The sequence below is a fragment of the Acipenser ruthenus genome, chromosome 18 (assembly GCF_902713425.1).
Source record: "Acipenser ruthenus chromosome 18, fAciRut3.2 maternal haplotype, whole genome shotgun sequence".
Classification (NCBI taxonomy): Eukaryota; Metazoa; Chordata; class Actinopteri; order Acipenseriformes; family Acipenseridae; genus Acipenser; species Acipenser ruthenus.
The window spans coordinates 27,411,570-27,429,325 of NC_081206.1; the positions used below are offsets into that span (position 1 = coordinate 27,411,570).

General features: G+C 36.6%; 1 protein-coding gene across 4 annotated transcripts in view; it reads left to right on the top strand.

Annotated features, from left to right (window-relative positions):
* LOC117420674 (protein phosphatase 1 regulatory subunit 37-like) overlaps positions 1-17,756 on the top strand; it is a 32,876-nt gene that overhangs the window by 11,165 nt on the left and 3,955 nt on the right. For 3 of the 4 annotated variants that reach the window (XM_058991777.1, XM_058991776.1, XM_058991778.1), the window contains exons 8-11: positions 43-198; positions 405-517; positions 3,767-3,908; positions 5,102-5,268. In XM_058991777.1, the coding sequence (XP_058847760.1) occupies positions 43-198; positions 405-517; positions 3,767-3,908; positions 5,102-5,268 (578 nt within the window). Of the gene's footprint in view, positions 1-42; positions 199-404; positions 518-3,766; positions 3,909-5,101; positions 5,269-8,830; positions 9,861-17,756 lie in introns of those variants that run through there. The other variant, XM_058991779.1, reaches the window with a different exon arrangement.

Genomic DNA, 17,756 nt, shown 5'->3' on the forward strand with positions numbered 1-17,756 from the left:
TGAATTTTAGTATAAATCTTTCTGTTGATTGCATGCTTCTAGTTTCTGCTCTGAAGTCGAACACAGCCCTGCAGGAGCTTTACCTGGCAGACAATGATCTCAACAGCTTTCAGGACTCAATGCAGCTTGGCGACCTTCTCAAATACAACCATACTCTTAGAGTGCTGGACTTAAGCAACAACCTAATATCAGACACAGGTAAAATTCAGTGTTATTATACCAGGCAGGATTGTATGGGAAATAGAACATGCCTAAAAGGAAATTCAGTTACTGTACAGTTTCTCTTAAGATCAAATCTTCCTCGTTCCAGTCTTCCTAATATAACCTGGCGAATGTATAATAAAATCAGTCAGTATCAAGGGCAGTGCTTTGATTGACCTTAAGTACAAAACCTTCTGTTGTAGGTCTTGAAGATATATGTGAAGGTTTAAAGGTACAGAAGACTGGTCTTAGAAAACTAGTGCTGTGGAACAACCTACTAACCTTCAAAGGCATGACCCATCTGGCACGTGCTCTGGTGAGTAGGAGATGCAACTAAACAGGTTCCAACTGTGTGTAAAATCCTTAAAGGTAGACAGGCCACAGGCACAAACATATACTGTAACATTTCTGAATAGGCAACTGCTCTGTAGATAATACAAAAAGTGATACACAAGAGAGCCCTAATGTAATCCGGTGGGATGTCATAGTGGAAAGAGAAAAGGTTGGTCTCAGCTCAGTAGATAATACAAATAGTGATAAACAAGTGAGCCCTAATGTAATTTGGTGGGATGTCATAGTGGAAAGAGAAAAGGGTGTTCTGACCCTTTATCTATAAAAATAAAGATCCCTCTGTGCTCTTTGCAGAGGTGGTGTGTCATCCAAAATATTGCAGGGAGCATATGCACATTCTTTGCCTGGTCGTAATGGGGCTGGGGTTATTTTAACTTCTTTTAACATTACTGGCTTGCAATTTGTTGGTAGGAGATTAGGTTCTGTGTTTAGTGTCACTGGAACCTAGTACAGCTTCTCAGTGACATGCACCAAAGGGGTGTTAGTTACGGTCTTGTCTTTCCAAGAAAGAGTTTGTGGTGCATGAGGTCAACATCTAATTCTACATGAAAACGATTTTTTAAATTATGTGCAATGACTATAGCTATTTTTTTTGCAAGTATTCCTTGACATGCTACTATTTGATTGCTGTGATATTCTGCTCAGAAAACAAATATGTGTTGACTTTTCAAATGACCTACAACACTGTTTGTTGCTGTTGCATCACTGGGAGTTTTTCATTTTGCATGTGATATTAAATCTCACACCGAAGGCCATAACAGATGTACTGTACACTGCTAGCTGTCAGGGAAAAAAAAGAAAACAATGGGCATACCAAAAATAGCATGACTTTTCTTTGCAGGATAGCTCTTATATAAAATCCCTAATAATATCCATTCTTCTTCAAATGCACTGATTGTCAGAATAAACTACACCTTCTGTCATTTGAATGGCGATTGAAAATCAAAAAGATACACATTAAGGGCCCGTTTTCTTTCATCCTGAATGTACACATTCAAGGCTGATCCATCCAGGCTGAAAATAAAGCAGACTTGTTCCATTTCAGTGCCACTGAATGCGAATAGTTTGATTAAATAATAGATATGTGTTTGGGAGGTTTTCTCTTGTAGTCTGTGATTAAGAAGGATAACTAGACATCCTTGCAACTGTAATGATCATAATTAGAGCAGTGGCTGGTAGTGTCGAATATGACACTGGAAAGGCTGTTATTAACCTTTCGCTTTTTTTTTTGGTACTTTTTTAAAAAGAGAAACAATGCCCAGGAATAAAACACTGTGCAATGACACAGATTCATTAAATCGCCAATTTACCTGCCAGTTTATGTCCTTCGGAGATTGGGATTGCAATGCGTTGTTTTCATTGGTGCAATATGACTAATTCCTGGGTTATTATTAGTGGCGTTTTAAAGGGATACTGCAAGACTTTTCCAGTTCAAACCACTATTACTGTCTGATATACTGTAAAATATGCAGCAGCGGTAACAAGGCTATGTAGGTCAGGCAAAGTCTTCATAATGGAATTATTTTCGGCATTGAGATGAACATCATGATTTATTTTATCATTACTGTACAGAGAAGAAATTGTTCTGTCACAAACCTTGAATAGGTCTATGCATTACTTCATATATAGATCCCTATTGTATTTTGAAAAGTGATATTCGGTTCATCTGATGAAAAATGGAATAGGTAAAATACAATTCATTGCCCTTTTAACAGAGCACACAACCCGTAAAAAAAACAAACAAAAAAAAACATGGAAAATATCTTTACCAAAAAACAGACAATAGCTTAGGTGTGCAAAGTAAATAAAAAGTGGAGTTATTTTATATGCACATAGCAAGTGTGGCATACTTTTGCTTACTGTAAATAGTTAGTGGCATATATAGCTACTAAGAGATCTAAGAGATTTACGGCACAACTCAATTATAGATGTAGAATATTGTTAGTATTATACTAATTAATGTAGCCCCAGGTGAGAAGTTTGCAAGTGGACTGTCATTAGCACAGGATTAGATGATGTCAATGTGCAGTTCACTTTGATGGGATCATAAGGTATCTTGAATATTAAGAAACAGGTGTCATGATAACTACAACTACCACCACCATGACCTTACATTATAATGTGAATCATTTTAAAAAAAGAAATCAAATATATTCACTAATTCGTCTTTCTCTGTAATTATGAGCATGGATTTAAAGCTTGGCAATGTCCCAGAATGTTATGTGGTTAATTTATGTGGAGAAGCATGCATATTAAGTTGTTCATAATGTTCTCTCTGAATCTCAGAGCAGGCCCCTTAAAAAGAACACAGAGAAAAGAACACTGTGCCCAAATGAGTGTCTTGTGTAACACTACAAATACAATATACTGTATATATAATAGTGATTGTGATTTGTGTCCCACTACTGTGCTGAATTGGGCTTCAAGAGCTACAGAGTGACTTTCATTATGCAGGTTGTAGCTATTGTTGTTACCATTCACAAAAAAGCGAATCTGTTTAACAGGCCCTAAGCAGTTTTTACAACTTTGATTTGGTGACCAATCGTGACTGTATTATACAGTAAAAAGGGAGAACATTTCCATACTTGTGTTTGTTACTCTGGCTCAGTGGTGCCGTCCTAAATCTGAAAGTACCGCAACGCCACTAAATTTTCTTAAACAAGGACTGTTGCACAAATTCACACTTTATTTGTATGCTGAACTTCTAGTAACACGTATAATAGGTCATGCATGTATCTAATTTCTGCAAGCACTTGTCTTTCTCCAGCTTGTCATCGACTACCTCACAGCGTTGCACAATAAAACAAAGAAGATGCTGACGTAATTGAGGCAGCAGAAAAATTATTTGGAAAAATATGCCGTGTACCCTTAACCCTCATGAATACAATTCCAGTAAAAAAAAAAATGATATAGTTTGTTTTGTTACTGAAAAATATGTTTTTGAAACCGTTAGAACGAGAGAAGTAACCTTTACTAGTCAGCTGAGTCCAGGTGTCATTAGCGTCACCATGGCCAATGGAGCAGCCACCCAAGGCATAACAACGAATGGTACAAAAACCTTTGCCTTTGTTCTTGTACTTGAGTACTTTTGAAAGTACTTGATCTATGCCTGGTTCCGACCTATGTCATCTCGGCTTTGGGAGAGCTCAATGTGTTACTATCCTAAATTAAAACGTGACCTATTTTTATCTCATCATGATTCTTTTTATTTTAGCCTTCTGTGGCAAGCCTTGAGACATTGAACCTGGGCCAAAATATACTCCAGAATAAAGGGATTCAGAGACTTAAAGATGCTCTCATAGTCAACAGATCACTTCTACAGCTGGGACTGGCCTCAACCAAAATAACCTGTGAAGGTAATACCTGATGGCAGCTATGAAAGATAAAACATTGAGTTTATACAAAGAGCTCTGAGTAACATTGAGATTTCTGGGATGGACATGATTACTGTCTGTCTAACCATAGTTTGTGGTGAACGATTACACAATTTAAAAGTACCTTATATTTTCCCATTGCTGTACAGAAAGTAATAGTGTATCTGTTGATCCTAGTCTTGTAGATAAACACGGGTCCCCATATCACAACTCTTTTTTCAATTGCCTTTGTTCAGTTACCTTGTTTTTCTATAACAATCGTTTTATCACTAAAATAGAATTTAGCAAAAGAAACAAAAAATAAAAAAAAAAACATTTAAAAGGAAAAAGATTTGTGTGCCCTATTCACAAATTCAACAAAGTCTGTTTTTTTTATTTATTTATTTTTTTTTTTATATAAATGTAGTCGTTGCCAATTAGTTTTTATTATTTTCTCCCCAATTTGAAATGCCCAATTATTTTTTAGGCTCAGCTCACCGCTACCACCCCTGCGCTGACTCGGGAGGGGCGAAGATGAACACACGCTTTCCTCCAAAGCGTGTGCCGTCAGCCGCCCGCTTCTTTACACACTGCGAACTCACCGTGCAGCCGCCTCAGAGCTACAGCGTCGGAGGACAACGCAGCTCTGGGCAGCTTACAGGCAAGCCCGCAGGCGCCCGGCCAGACTACAGGGGTCGTTGGTGCGTGGTGAGCCGAAGACACCCTGGCCGACCTAACCCTCCCTCCCCCCGGGCGACGCTCGGCCAATTGCGCGCCGCCCCCTGGAAGCTCCCGTCCACGGTCGGCTGTGGAATAGCCTGAACAAAGTCTGTTTTGTTGAATAAAATACAATTTGATATCCATAAAACTGTTCTGTGCTGTTTTAAATAATTTTGAATAGCATCCTATAGCTATATCCAGTTACAAACATCACAAAGTGCTTTGAAACAGAACTGTTTGTTAGTATATCTTACATTTTAGACTGGTTATGTGACTGAATTGGTCAAACTGTAATTGAAGAAGTTCACTGGCAAATATATCAAGAGATCATACACAAATGTGTAGAAGGACGCAGCATGTCATTGAACTCCTGTGTAAAGGCAGTAACTCTGATGTGTTATTCCTTTTTTTCCTGTTAAAGTCAAAGGGAGTATATCAGTTTTGTTTTTCTAATCCCCTGTGTCTTTAACTTGCAGGAGCTGTAGCTCTGGCAGAGTTCATTGCAGAAAGTCCTCGGATCCAGAGGCTAGATGTCCGTAAAAATTTGATCAGAGCAGGAGGGCTTATGGCTCTGTCTTTAGCACTACAAATTAACCGTTCCCTGATCAGAGTGGACTTAGACAAAACTGTGAAGAAAGAGAAGGTAAGCAAATAAGATATACTGTTCAAAGGAATATAATCTCAGCCAAAGCACTTCTAGTTTTCCTATCTCTCGCACACATAGACACATTTTAAGACTTAACTGAGGCTCATTAGGGAGTATCGACCATCATAAACCCATGGAAATACAATTGTTAAAGTTATAATAGCAAATTGATCAGTGGTGCCGCCCACCATGTCCATAGGTTAAACACTGCGGCAACAGCTCATCTGTGATTGTGTACTTCGCAGTTAACACTAGGTTAGAAACACAATATTCTGATTCAATCAGCTGTTAAAACAATGCATCAGTTCTTTTAGCGTGTTGTGCTTTTTCATATTTTTAAGGCCTGAGGAAAATAATGCCACAACTTTACATGCCCCTGCTGGATTAAAAAAAAATAATTAAGCTCACTTGCCATCTGTTTGTCAGGATTTTATCCTCACTAACTTATTTGCATATTAGAACATTAATTAACTTCTCTAAGGAAAGGAAGCTTACTTTAAAAGTAACTCCAACACCCACTTATGAGAACATTCAAAAACATTTCTTATGTTACACCACCCTTACCATTTTGTTCTCTCATAAATTGAGCAGTCATGATCGTGGCTGTTTTTAGCATGGGGTAGAGTAAAATAATAGCTTGAAAATCAGATCATTCTGTTGACATAATTTGAAACCCTTGACTTTCTGGACTCTGGAGCAATGTGACATTTTGTGAGTTGGCCCGATGAGCTATCTTGAAAACCTTGCATAGGACAACTGAAATAAGAACCTGACACTAATTTTATCAATATCTCAATTGGACACTAAAATAAATAGTGAGAAATGTGTTTATACCGACTTCAGTTAGCCTATGATTAATCTTGAGTTATATTCTATAGTACTGTACATTAAGTGATACAACAAGTAATGTGATATATTCATCACACAGTGATGTTGCAGTCCAGTACACAAAAAGGTTTCCTTGTATATCTTTAAAACACCCTGCTGCACTGAATACTGTAGATACCCAAGACTATTATTTCTCCCCTTCATTAGCTTCAGCAAAGAATCTCTAATGAGGGATTCAGTTGTATTTATTTGTGTTAGATTGGGAAAGGATAAACAGGATGTTTTCATTAGGTCTCGATTCTGTAAATACTGCCTCTCAATAGCAACATCTTGAAGTTTATCTATCTCTATCTATCTATCTATCTATCTATCTATCTATCTATCTATCTATCTATCTATCTATCATATATATGTAGATCATGATCTTGATTGACAGCTATTTCATTTGATCAAGTACATATTGGTGCATTCATTCTTAGACATTTATTCATTTAAAATATGTAAACCGGGTAGTCCTGTGTCATGCAGTCTTTCTGTAAGCATGGTTCTGGCTGGAGAAATAGAAGGTTAAAGATTTTGTGCTTAAATGCAGCCCTGTGCTGTATAATAAATATTTCCTTTTCATTAAGTAGAAATAGAAGCCAGCTAGAGGTGGAAGCTGATTGGCTGATAGTACTGAATCATTTTCTAATATAAGTATACTTCCTCCTGTGTTACAGGCATCAGTGTCCCATTGTAGCCTTGCATTCAAGTCCTAAGGTACACAGAGGAAACGCTGGGATCAAGTGGGGTCCTGTAACACATTAAGTCAATATGGAAACTGAAACACTATGGGAGAACTGTGCATATTATTATTATGCAAATTAGATGTAATAAAATGTGTGTTAAAACCTTGAAACAACACAGTAAGAGTAGAACCCAGAAAGTGGTATTTTAGTTGCCTTCAATAAAACCGAGCCTGGCTGCACTCTTGATAAATGAAAAAATAAACAAATGTATTTGCCAGCTGTGTAATTTACTGCAGCGCTCATTTACATATTAAAGCATTAATTAGCCCCTCTGAGTGCCTGTGCACGGATAGTATAATCATCGGACATGTAGACACTCGGGACGGCTCCCTGATGCAGTCCTGGGGGAAGCTGAACAGTGCTGCGCTGGGCTCTGGGTGGTGTTACTGACCATGTGGAGCGTGTTTGTGGGCTTTGTTTCCCAGCTCACAGGGGATGTAGTAGTGCGTTGCTCAGTTTTTAGCTTTTTCAGTCTCTTTGATGTGTCACATTTGATCTGTCTCCTTGTCAGTTTAATCGCTACACTTTTCCTACTGTTTCAGTCAGAGGTAATGACCTACAGCTTTACATTAATAAAAGGGGAAGAAGGAGAAAGAAATGTGCCATGTAGCCCTGCTGCTGATTGTAGAGGTAACTCTATTTCAAGAATTGATTAGACATTTAGATAGACAGTTACAGTAATTATAACCCCTTGCTGATGATTGGCAATCATTTTATATGATATCATGTTACTGTTGTGAGTAAGGATAAGGGATTCCCCTTTTATTATTTTGGACATGTTCCCTTCTCATGCTCACATATTCTATAACAAGTACAAGCTGCCTCGCTCTGTTAAAAGTATGCTTCAATCACAGTGGAAATGACAGCAGAATTGACAGACTTTCATAAGGGGCTTTTGTTGGTGCCCTATTGGATGGTGCTTTCATATTTAATCCTGGACAAACGATTAATATTGTGCTGACTATGAACCGTTACGGAGCACAAACTTCCCTATAGATCTGAACCGTTCCTACCCTGAAGGATTTATATGCAGTATTCATGCTATTGTTCAGAACAATTAAAACATTTGCAGATTAATCACATTGAATCAGTGCCATCATGGCTGACTATGGTGGCCCTGAACTCTATTGACAGTGTTATGGCAGGTGTTTATATTTGTCCAAATAACAACCTGTTGCTGAAGGAAACATTTTTCAGCTTTAATTTAACAAGTATTTATATTGGTATTTTTGTACAATGACACATTGTTTTCTTCTTTGGTTGATAACATCTGTTTTTATAAGCTATATGTATAAGCTGTTTTTGTTTTTGCTTTACATTATACCTGATGCTGCGGTGTTAGAGGAGGGTACTACACTTGTTAAAAGAATACAGCACTGGTACTGGTACTGGTGCATTATGTTGTCAGAAAAACATGTGTCGTTTCCCATTTGCCAGCAACAGTACTATGCAAGCTTTCAGCTTTTTAAAAGATGGCATGTGTAATTGTAATAAACAAATTCCTTGTTAATAACTCTTTAATTACAAATGAATAGATGGTATATACGTGTATATAAAGTGTGACCAATATGGCAACTGCAAAAAATATATTGGTAGACCTTTAGTTTTGAGATAGCAAGGGTTTGCTGTGCTAACTGAGCTTATAATTCACAGTAGTAAATGACATGTGCTAATACAGTGCCGTGAATGATCACTATCATCTTTCAGCAGAAGGTTATTATAGTGTTAGGTCCGTGTGTTGTTGGCGATATTTACCTCCGAGCGGGACCGTGCTCTGGCATTCTGAAGCGGAGTTACTTTTCAGAGTAACTCCAGCTGGAGTGAAGGGGCTGCAGAGGATGTGCCCTGCTGTGTGGAGTATTGCAGCCTCTGTCCCTGTCATGCTATCCCTGCCTGCACAGGCACCATGGAGAGGAGCTAATTGGATTTGTTGTCACCTCCAGTAGCTGCCAGGAGCTGGCGTCTGCTTCGGTTAGAGATGAAGACATCACCGCGACAGGACCCCAGGAAAGGATCAGCTGGTATCCTGGGTACCGCTAATAAAGTCATGTTTGTTTTAATGTCCAAGTGGACCGGCTCAGACCAGCTGTTCACCTTTCTTTAGAGCTCAGTTGCAATAAAAGGGGACACAGCATCTAAATGCAAGACCTCGAAGGAGTCCATAGCGACAAAAATAATATTATGTAACATTTGTCTTGTTTTAGTCTTATTACATTTTGCATATGATCAGCATGATCATATAAGACATGTGCTACATGACATTGTGTTTCAGGAACTATAGCGTTTTCTTAAATTAAACATAAAGAGCCAGCTGGCATGACCTACTGTACTTTCCTGTCTCATGTTTGTGTTCTGTTATCCTGATGGTCTCTTGAAGGTAAAAGACTCCTATAGTAGTTAATAGTTACCTAGCACAGGTCAACTCCCTAACTAGCTGCCTACACTTAAACCAATCCTATAACCATCATTACAATGTTTCCTTCGCTACAGTATATATAAGCCAAGTGTTTTCATGGTTCTATACAAATGTGTATATATATATGTATTTTTAAATGAGTTGGATTTGAGTAGAGCAATGTATTAAAAAGCCGAATCGTATAACAAATTTACCAGTAAAACCAGAAGTTGCTAGCCCCATACCCTCCATTTCTAGCATACATTCTCTCTGCTCTTAAAGATCTTTCTTCCCCCCTATTCTCCTTCTAGCTGCACTTAAAAGCATTTTAAAGACAGTCATTAGTATGTATAACTCCAGTTTTTAAACTGAAATATAAGGGTAAAAACATTCAAAGTGTAGTTATGGCATTCACTACATTATAATCGCCTGTAAATAAACAGTAAATGTTACTTTGCGGTTGGATGTGTAATTGCAGAGTATCCACAGTGTTTACAAAATTTTACCCAAGATAAATAAAACATGTTGTTACAAAACTTTGAAACACTTAAAGACTTTGAAGGTCGTATTTTTTCCAGGCCCATATTCATCAATATTGATGAAACATCTTAATAAAACATGTCTGGCCAAGTAGACAGAAAAGGAAATGCTTTTAAAGCAATCTAGCTTTCATTTTGTGGCGCAATATCTGATTAATTGGTAAGGAGGTTGAGACAGAGGCACACCTTGGCATTTAAATGGATGATATCTCACCTGCAGAGTGAACTTTGAGGCTATTTGAGTCACAACTGTAATGTAACTGTAGACCAGAATTAGTACCATCACTCATACGGCTGAGGCCCAGCTAGACAGATGAATTCCATCAATTACATTGTTGAGGAGAGGGGAGGTATGGGTAATCAAAGATTCATGAGAATTTAGCCACCTCACTCGTGCCTGTGTCGACTATTTTAATAACCTAAACAGTTGTAGACACCATTTAATCCTAATAATTGGTGTCCCATGTTTTTTTTTTCTTTTGAAGAAATGTTTTCTTTTTAGGCCTCACTACTACCCCAGATGAAAATTTTATCTGTATTCAAGGTAGTCTACATACTGGCATGCGAAACTAAAGGTGTTGGCACCACCCACACCTGTGCTAGACAATATCCTGACAAGCCACAGTGGTGTCCAGTAAAATGTTTGTGTTTTTTAAGGCAACACTACATATTTAAACAGACTATAGCATGCAATCCTGCTCTGTTTTGCCATGTTTTTCCTTTTTTTCACGTTCTTCTGAAATCCTATATTGGATACTGCATCCCTTCTATCCAATGCCGTGATGTAGCCAGTGAAACTGAACATTAGAGACAAACAAATCTCAGTATAAAGAGACAGAAATGAGAACTCGAAACCAGAATGAATGTAAACAACAACAGAGGAAAGGAAGGAGAAAAGAAAATAACTATTAAAATGCCGTTTGTAGCTATACATGTATGTCCTTTAAACTCACAAAAGCAACACAATGTAGATGAATTCCATTTGTGACTTTTTCGTTTTCTAGCTTTCATTTCTATGTCGTGAATTGTAATTGAATGTGTATGTATTATGTTCTTTTTAGTGACATTCATCCAAACTAAAATCATTTCGCTGACAGACATCGGTGGTATGTAAATAATATTAGTGTGTGTTTGGGGGTGAGGTAATGAGATTGTGAATGTATTCATGGATCTGCAGAGTGCTATGAATGGCTGTCAAGCTGACCTAGAATGGGCTGGTATTGGGTTTGGCAGCACAGACCACTGTTTGTTTTTGTATTGCCCATAACATTCCACTCTTCTTGAGAATAGCATGTTTTCTTATGCCAGCACTTTGGGTGTTAAAAAAGAAAGAAAGTTAGAGTGAAATTATTCAAAACATTAGTCTAATTCTGCAGTGCAGCAATTTGAAGAGAAAAAGGGGAATAACATATCAGTAATTGGGAAAATGTTGGTTCTGCAGGACTAGACATGCTGTACTCAGGGGATCAATTACAGAAACACTCATTCAGCTCTTTCTATTCAAATGAACACCTGAAGAGTGGGGTCTCAGTGGTTTTAAAAGCTTGGGATATTACTAGATAAATGTTAGTCCAATGAAGAGCTCATCAACGGCAATTTGTATGCATTTAAGCTGACAGCAAAAATACCTTTTTTTTTTTAAGTGTTTCGTCCTTTTTTTCCATTTTTATCTCACCCACTTAAGAAAATAGGTAAACTACTGTAAATTTGCGAACTGTGGCCTGCACTTTTATAATGACTGTACCTGTGGGAAGGTTTGACTCAGTTACTCTAAAGAGATTGCAAAGATTGTTATTTAGCTATAAATGCTTTATATTACGCTCTTGGAGAACTGCTTTTTAGCAGGCATGGCAAGTCAAACTGGGTTAAAACATTTATGAATGCAAGATTTCACTTCTGGTCGTGGATCACATCCAGTAATGCCTAGAACTAGCGTTTATTGCAGTAATCAACCAACATCTCAAACCCTTAAATGTCATGAGACATGCAACCAGACAATACAATACAATAGAATACACATATGCAAATTATCTCCAAAAATTCTAAGCTTATACTGCAGTTTAAAGGTGAATTACCTGATATAGTACTTGTTTTTAGATAGAAATAGATACATTTTTAATTCCTGTTGAAATTCCTCTTAGTTTAAGATTTTGTTAAACCTTTTAAATGCTCTTTTATATTTTCTACACTGTGAAAAAGGTTAATTTGGATTAAACTAAAAAAGATTATATAATGCCAGGCCATGGAGCAATCTTATTCCCTAAATTATTTAAGAGCAGTGAAAAGATAAACTGTTGTATATTCAGTATAATGAAATTAATACAAGAAAGCACCTGGAAATATGCAAAAGATAATTTATAAAATTAACTTTGACCACTGAGTCATCTTTTTTCAATCTATTAAGCAGCTGCTAAATTGAAGGAAATTTCAAAGGCTGTAAACGTATGGGTAACAACTGACTGCCTGTCCCCATAAATACATTTATAATACATAGTTACTTTTGCTGAATGTATATAAAATCATTGTCAAGTGATTCACATTCTATGCATACAAGAAGCTCATTTAGTTAATTAGCTCTGTAAAGTTGTTTTTTAGTAGTGATATGGGTCTCAGCAGCAGCAGCAGCCCAGAGTGGGAGCACTGGTTATGCTGGTTTGGCTTCTTGGATTCCCGGATCATTATTAATCCTTCTTCCTGGTGAAAGTGTCTGTGTTTGGACAGAAACTCCCTGGAGCAGGCAGGCTCACATTACACTGGAATGATGACATGGTGTATGTCAACGTTAAGCGTCTACACCACCTCAGAGTACGATAACAACCAGAATGGCTTCTAGAACAAAATTAAGAAATGTTGCACATTGCAAGCTGATCAAAACTAGATAGATTTTCAGTAACATATTATACTTGTTTAACTCAGCAAAAATTACCAATTTGATTTGATAATATTGACTAATACTGGCACAAAACTAGAGATGATAACAGATACGCCTGCTTCACAGAATGTTAATATGAAACTACAGGTTTCCAGGCTGACTTGCAAAGGCAGTATGTCACAGAGGCTGACTAATTGTTGTTTCACCAGTGCATTGGACTCTTGTGTTCATTTCTCTGTTGTACTTGAATTTGATCGAAAGGGGAAATTATTCATAGTCTACAGTATGTGCCCCTTGTAGAGGCTCTTGGATCTACAGTAGAGATTCCTGCAGGGAGAGCTGAGCACCTATAGTGACCAATGCTTGCCATCACTCATTTAACCATAATTCACTAAAGTAATACTTTATAGCACAAGGTCTTTGAAACAAAAAGAAAAAATCAACAGCTTTCTATAATGTGTTGCTTGTACCACTTTAATTCACTTGTATTGCAGTTGTTTTTCATATAGCTGGCAGTTCCCAATCGATGGGTGGGTACTCACAATCTCAAATACATGAGCTGCATTCTGCTTTTAGTGAAGTCCTCCTTGAGATGATATGATATTATGATATTAAGGATAAAAAGCCCTCTATGATCCATGATGATTGTCCATTGTCTAGTGCCTTCACCTGTCAAGTGACATTATTTTGTTTTTCCACAAAAGACACCAAGCAACTTTTTATTGACTGTATGTACCGGTATAGATACAATACTATCCTTACAGTACACTCTAACCAACAAAACACTTTTCCCAAGATACTAACTTTGCATCACTACAAAAAGCTGTGTACTGGGGTTTACTGGCTTTTAATCCAGGTTTTTAAAGTGGGGTAGTCTGGTCTGGTGAAATGCAGTACCCCAAAGAAGTATGTGTTCTTTGGCATGAATATCCATTAAGGCCACATATACCAGGCTCAGATCAAGATGGGGGATCAGTGGGAAGATGGACCTTAGTCTACACTACTCACCCAAGCACCTAATTTAACTAAGCAGGTAAAGTGCAAGATTTAACAGCCTTTGAACTGTTAATACATGTTACAATGGCAGCACAATTAGGAGGAAAGCGCTTCTCTCAATTCCCCAGTCTATCCTCATTTTCAAAATGCATGTATGCATTATTACTTAAGCATGGCATTTTTTGTTTAATATAGCATTGATTGTGAATGACAACTGATTTTTCAATGTGGAATGATCTATGCCTTGTCGTTGTTATGGCTTGCATGTTTATGGAGCAACCCACTGTAGCCCTCAATGGTCAGAATCCCTTCCTTTACTGTTTGTACCCTGGGGTTACCCATTTATCTGCAGAAAATCAGATCGAATGTTTCCTGGTTTTAGCCATGTGATTTCTTTGTGTGATTGATTTCCCTCTGGTAGTTCTACTTAATTAAAAGATGCGGACTATGAAGGATCCTATCCTGGATATCACACATGCTACAACTGCACGTGTATTCAGGATACATGGCAATCTTTTTGTGCAAATTAGAGATATGCATTAGTTTTGTTTACTTGAACAGCAGATGGCTATAATGTAGAAGATTGCTTTGCAAGAAGCATGAGCCTATGTAAAGCAAACTGTCCCATGGTATGCATACCGGGGTATTTCTTAAGTCCTTTGTCATACAGCAGAATAATAATAAGGGAACTTCAATTTTTAATTATTTTAAATTAAAAAAAGTCTATCTAATGTCCAGCTCAAACATTTTTTTTCTTTTTTTTGTTTGTTAAAAAATTGCTTTCAACATCCCCATGAATATTTTGTCAGAATTTTAGCTAGTCAGGATTCAGTATTCATTTTGAATACAACAGCGACATCTAGAGCTTGCCAGGTGCATTTTTTTTAAATATTCAAACAGCCACAGAACAATGGAAAAACGTTCCTACAGCATGTTTGTATCTTGGTGTAAGCTCACCAGAGTGGGAAAGAAACCCATAATGCAACATTAATCATAGCAATTTATGTGAAAAATGCACTATCATAAGGGTAAATGCATTCATTAACATTTGGTTTTTGAGTGAAGGCGTTCCCCATTCCAGCTTATAGGTGTCAAGGCACATCAACAAAAAATACAAAATAATTGTATTACAATTTGAACCTTTATATGAAGACTAACTACTAATAGAAAACAATTTATTTAGGATATGTATTTAATTTAATGGCAGAGCCCTAGGGTTATAATGTAACCCTGTTTCAGAGTTGGTAGTATATTCCATAAATTCACTTTTCTGGACGAGTATTTATTGACTAATGTTGTCATTGCATTAGTCATTAAACAATTTTACTTTTGACTGCCTCAATATATATATATATATATATATATATATATATATATATATATATATACACACACACATTTGAAAACAAAAATAGATTATTTGCAACATAATCCATAACAAGCATTAAAGCATCTTTTGCTATAAAACAAACAGCGAGAAAATGGTGTTTGTAAAATCCAATTTCCTGCAGTCTTTCTTGAACTATGGGGCCCCAATTGTCTTTGAAATGGCTCTAAAGCATCATACATAAAAATTCTGTTTCAGTAGTGTTCTAAACTGCTTGCATGTATTTGGTACAGTTAATTGATGTATAGACTCCTGATAAAACATCCTCCAAAGAAAAGAAAAAAAAAAGTTTAAAATAAATTCTGGTACTAAAACCTGTATTAATATGCTTAAAGAATAAAAATGAAAAAAAAAACTGCTTGTTTATACTTGTAACTGGCATATAAAATGTTCAGTAATTTACATATATTAGCATATAAAGTAATAGGCACAGATGCCAAGAAAATGTTGAAAAACAGATTAATTGTCATCCACCAGGCACAGTGACATAGTTAAAAATGAGCCCCTTTTAAGAAGCCAATTATCAGAGAATATCCAAAGTAGCCCTTTTCATCTTTGTTTTTCTTTTTTATGTATATCATTTTTTAGCCCCCCATTCTGCTGCTATCCCTGAAAACCCACACCACCTGTCTGCCCACTCTCTGAGAGTTTGAAAAAAAAAAAGAAATATACGCTCATTACAATGGCAGTTGAAAACACAAGACAGCTAAGAATGGTGTTCTCTCAAAGTAGAAAGAGCAAACACTGCTTTTAGCGCATAGAGCTGGGCTGGGAATGCTCAGTAAGGGGCGTGTAAGTGTTCTGTTGGTGTTCGTTTTATTGTGCACTGCGGAAGCCACCACAGCCAGCCTTAAAATATCAGAGAAAAACAAAACTGAAGACAGACCACATTTAAATCACAAAATCACAAAATACAATCTAGCTTATATAAAGTGTGAAGTATCTATGTAAGCAGATTCAATTGCTTGGGTACCAAATTCACAGGTATAATGAATAGGTTATGGTTAATTTACTCTTTCTAAGGAGTGCATTACACCAGTATTAATCATAACAACAGTATTAAATCAACCCATAGGAATTGCAGTTATGTGCACTTTAAATATGGGCTACAGTCTTTATAATTCAGGGTATGTATTCCATCATTTTCATAATATATACGTCTACATCATTTTCAAGTCCTGCTAAAGTGTAACACTCTAAAGAATGCTGTTAAGACATATCATTGACACTTTTGTTTATTCAACCGTAACATATTGTATTACTATTAAATATATATTAAATTCAAGGAACAGTAATTAATGACATGCTAGTGGCACATCAACATAAGTGTTTCAAGATTATTAATGTAAGATTTAAGGTTTTAAAACAATATATTACTGCATATGAATTAAGCAAAAATGTAAAAGGAAAACATATGTTAGTTACAGTGTAATTACATTTGAAATACTGACACTTTTTAGAAAGTGTTATCACTGTTGTAGAACTAGGATTCAAATCCTTTGCATGTCACACTGTATTATGGGGTAGTTTGAATGAGGTAACAGTTCTTTCCCCAGTAATAATTGGATACTGCCTCCAATTATAAAACTGTGGGAATGTTCTTCTAACAAATGAGCTGTAGTTTTGTTGCCAAAACTACTGCTAGGGAAAATGCCTTAAATAGCCATTGTGCATTGTGTGTGATCATTTTTAATTAAATACAGTACAGAAACGCAAATTAAAAAAAAACATGTTGGAGTATAAAATATCCACCACGCAAAATATCAATTTTGAAAGATCGTAGACAGGGTGAATTTTACATGTACAATGGCATTGAAATATTTAAAGGTTTACTACCTTCAAGCCAACAGGCAACAGACATCTGAATGCATACTGGTAAGATATGAAAACAAATATTGAGGCATGTCTATACATGAAAAATGTGTCAGTTTCTCTCAAAGAATACTGCACAAGGTGCAAAGTGATCCATTGTTCCCAAACACATTATACACCTATCTGTACAGACCAGATGAAAAATCCAAAAAGTTTTCTTGCCACAGACTCAGCTGGTTTTAGACCAGCACTCTTATGCCAGTATGCAAAGTGTGTTATTTGTATTCATTAATGACTTTATAATATAAAGCCAGCGGGAACCTGGTTTCATCTCTATTAGTTTAGTAGCCTGGCAAACAAAGGGAGTCTGTGCCCATGGCATTCTGCCAGTGCAAGCCACAGCCATAAAGACAGTTGTCCATCTGTGTTGCCTTTACAATAGAAGTGCTTCTTCCTCTATAGAGTGAAACATTTTTCTGATCTGTGTGTATTACATTTCTTTAATACATATTCTCTCTACACAGACTATTGATCTCTGATAGTTAACAAAGAGTATAGAGAAAGGCTAGGAAAGCAAAATCAAATGATAAAGCCCAGTCTAAACATACCGACCTATAAATTCCAGCACCATAACGGTTTCAGATCAGGAATAAGGAGCAAAATCCAGGAAAGAGGGGGAAATTCTTCTTTATTGACACTTTTGGTTTTATCCAAAGCCCTAATTTGTAGTATTGGTCATTAATTTTATATTTTCAAAGAAAGAAAATATTTGTTCTTGTTGAAGAAAGAAATACTTTACTGTCTTTGAGCAGTGCAATGTTTGAACATTGTTTGAAAAGCCCAGATACCAGAAAAAGGACATCTGCAA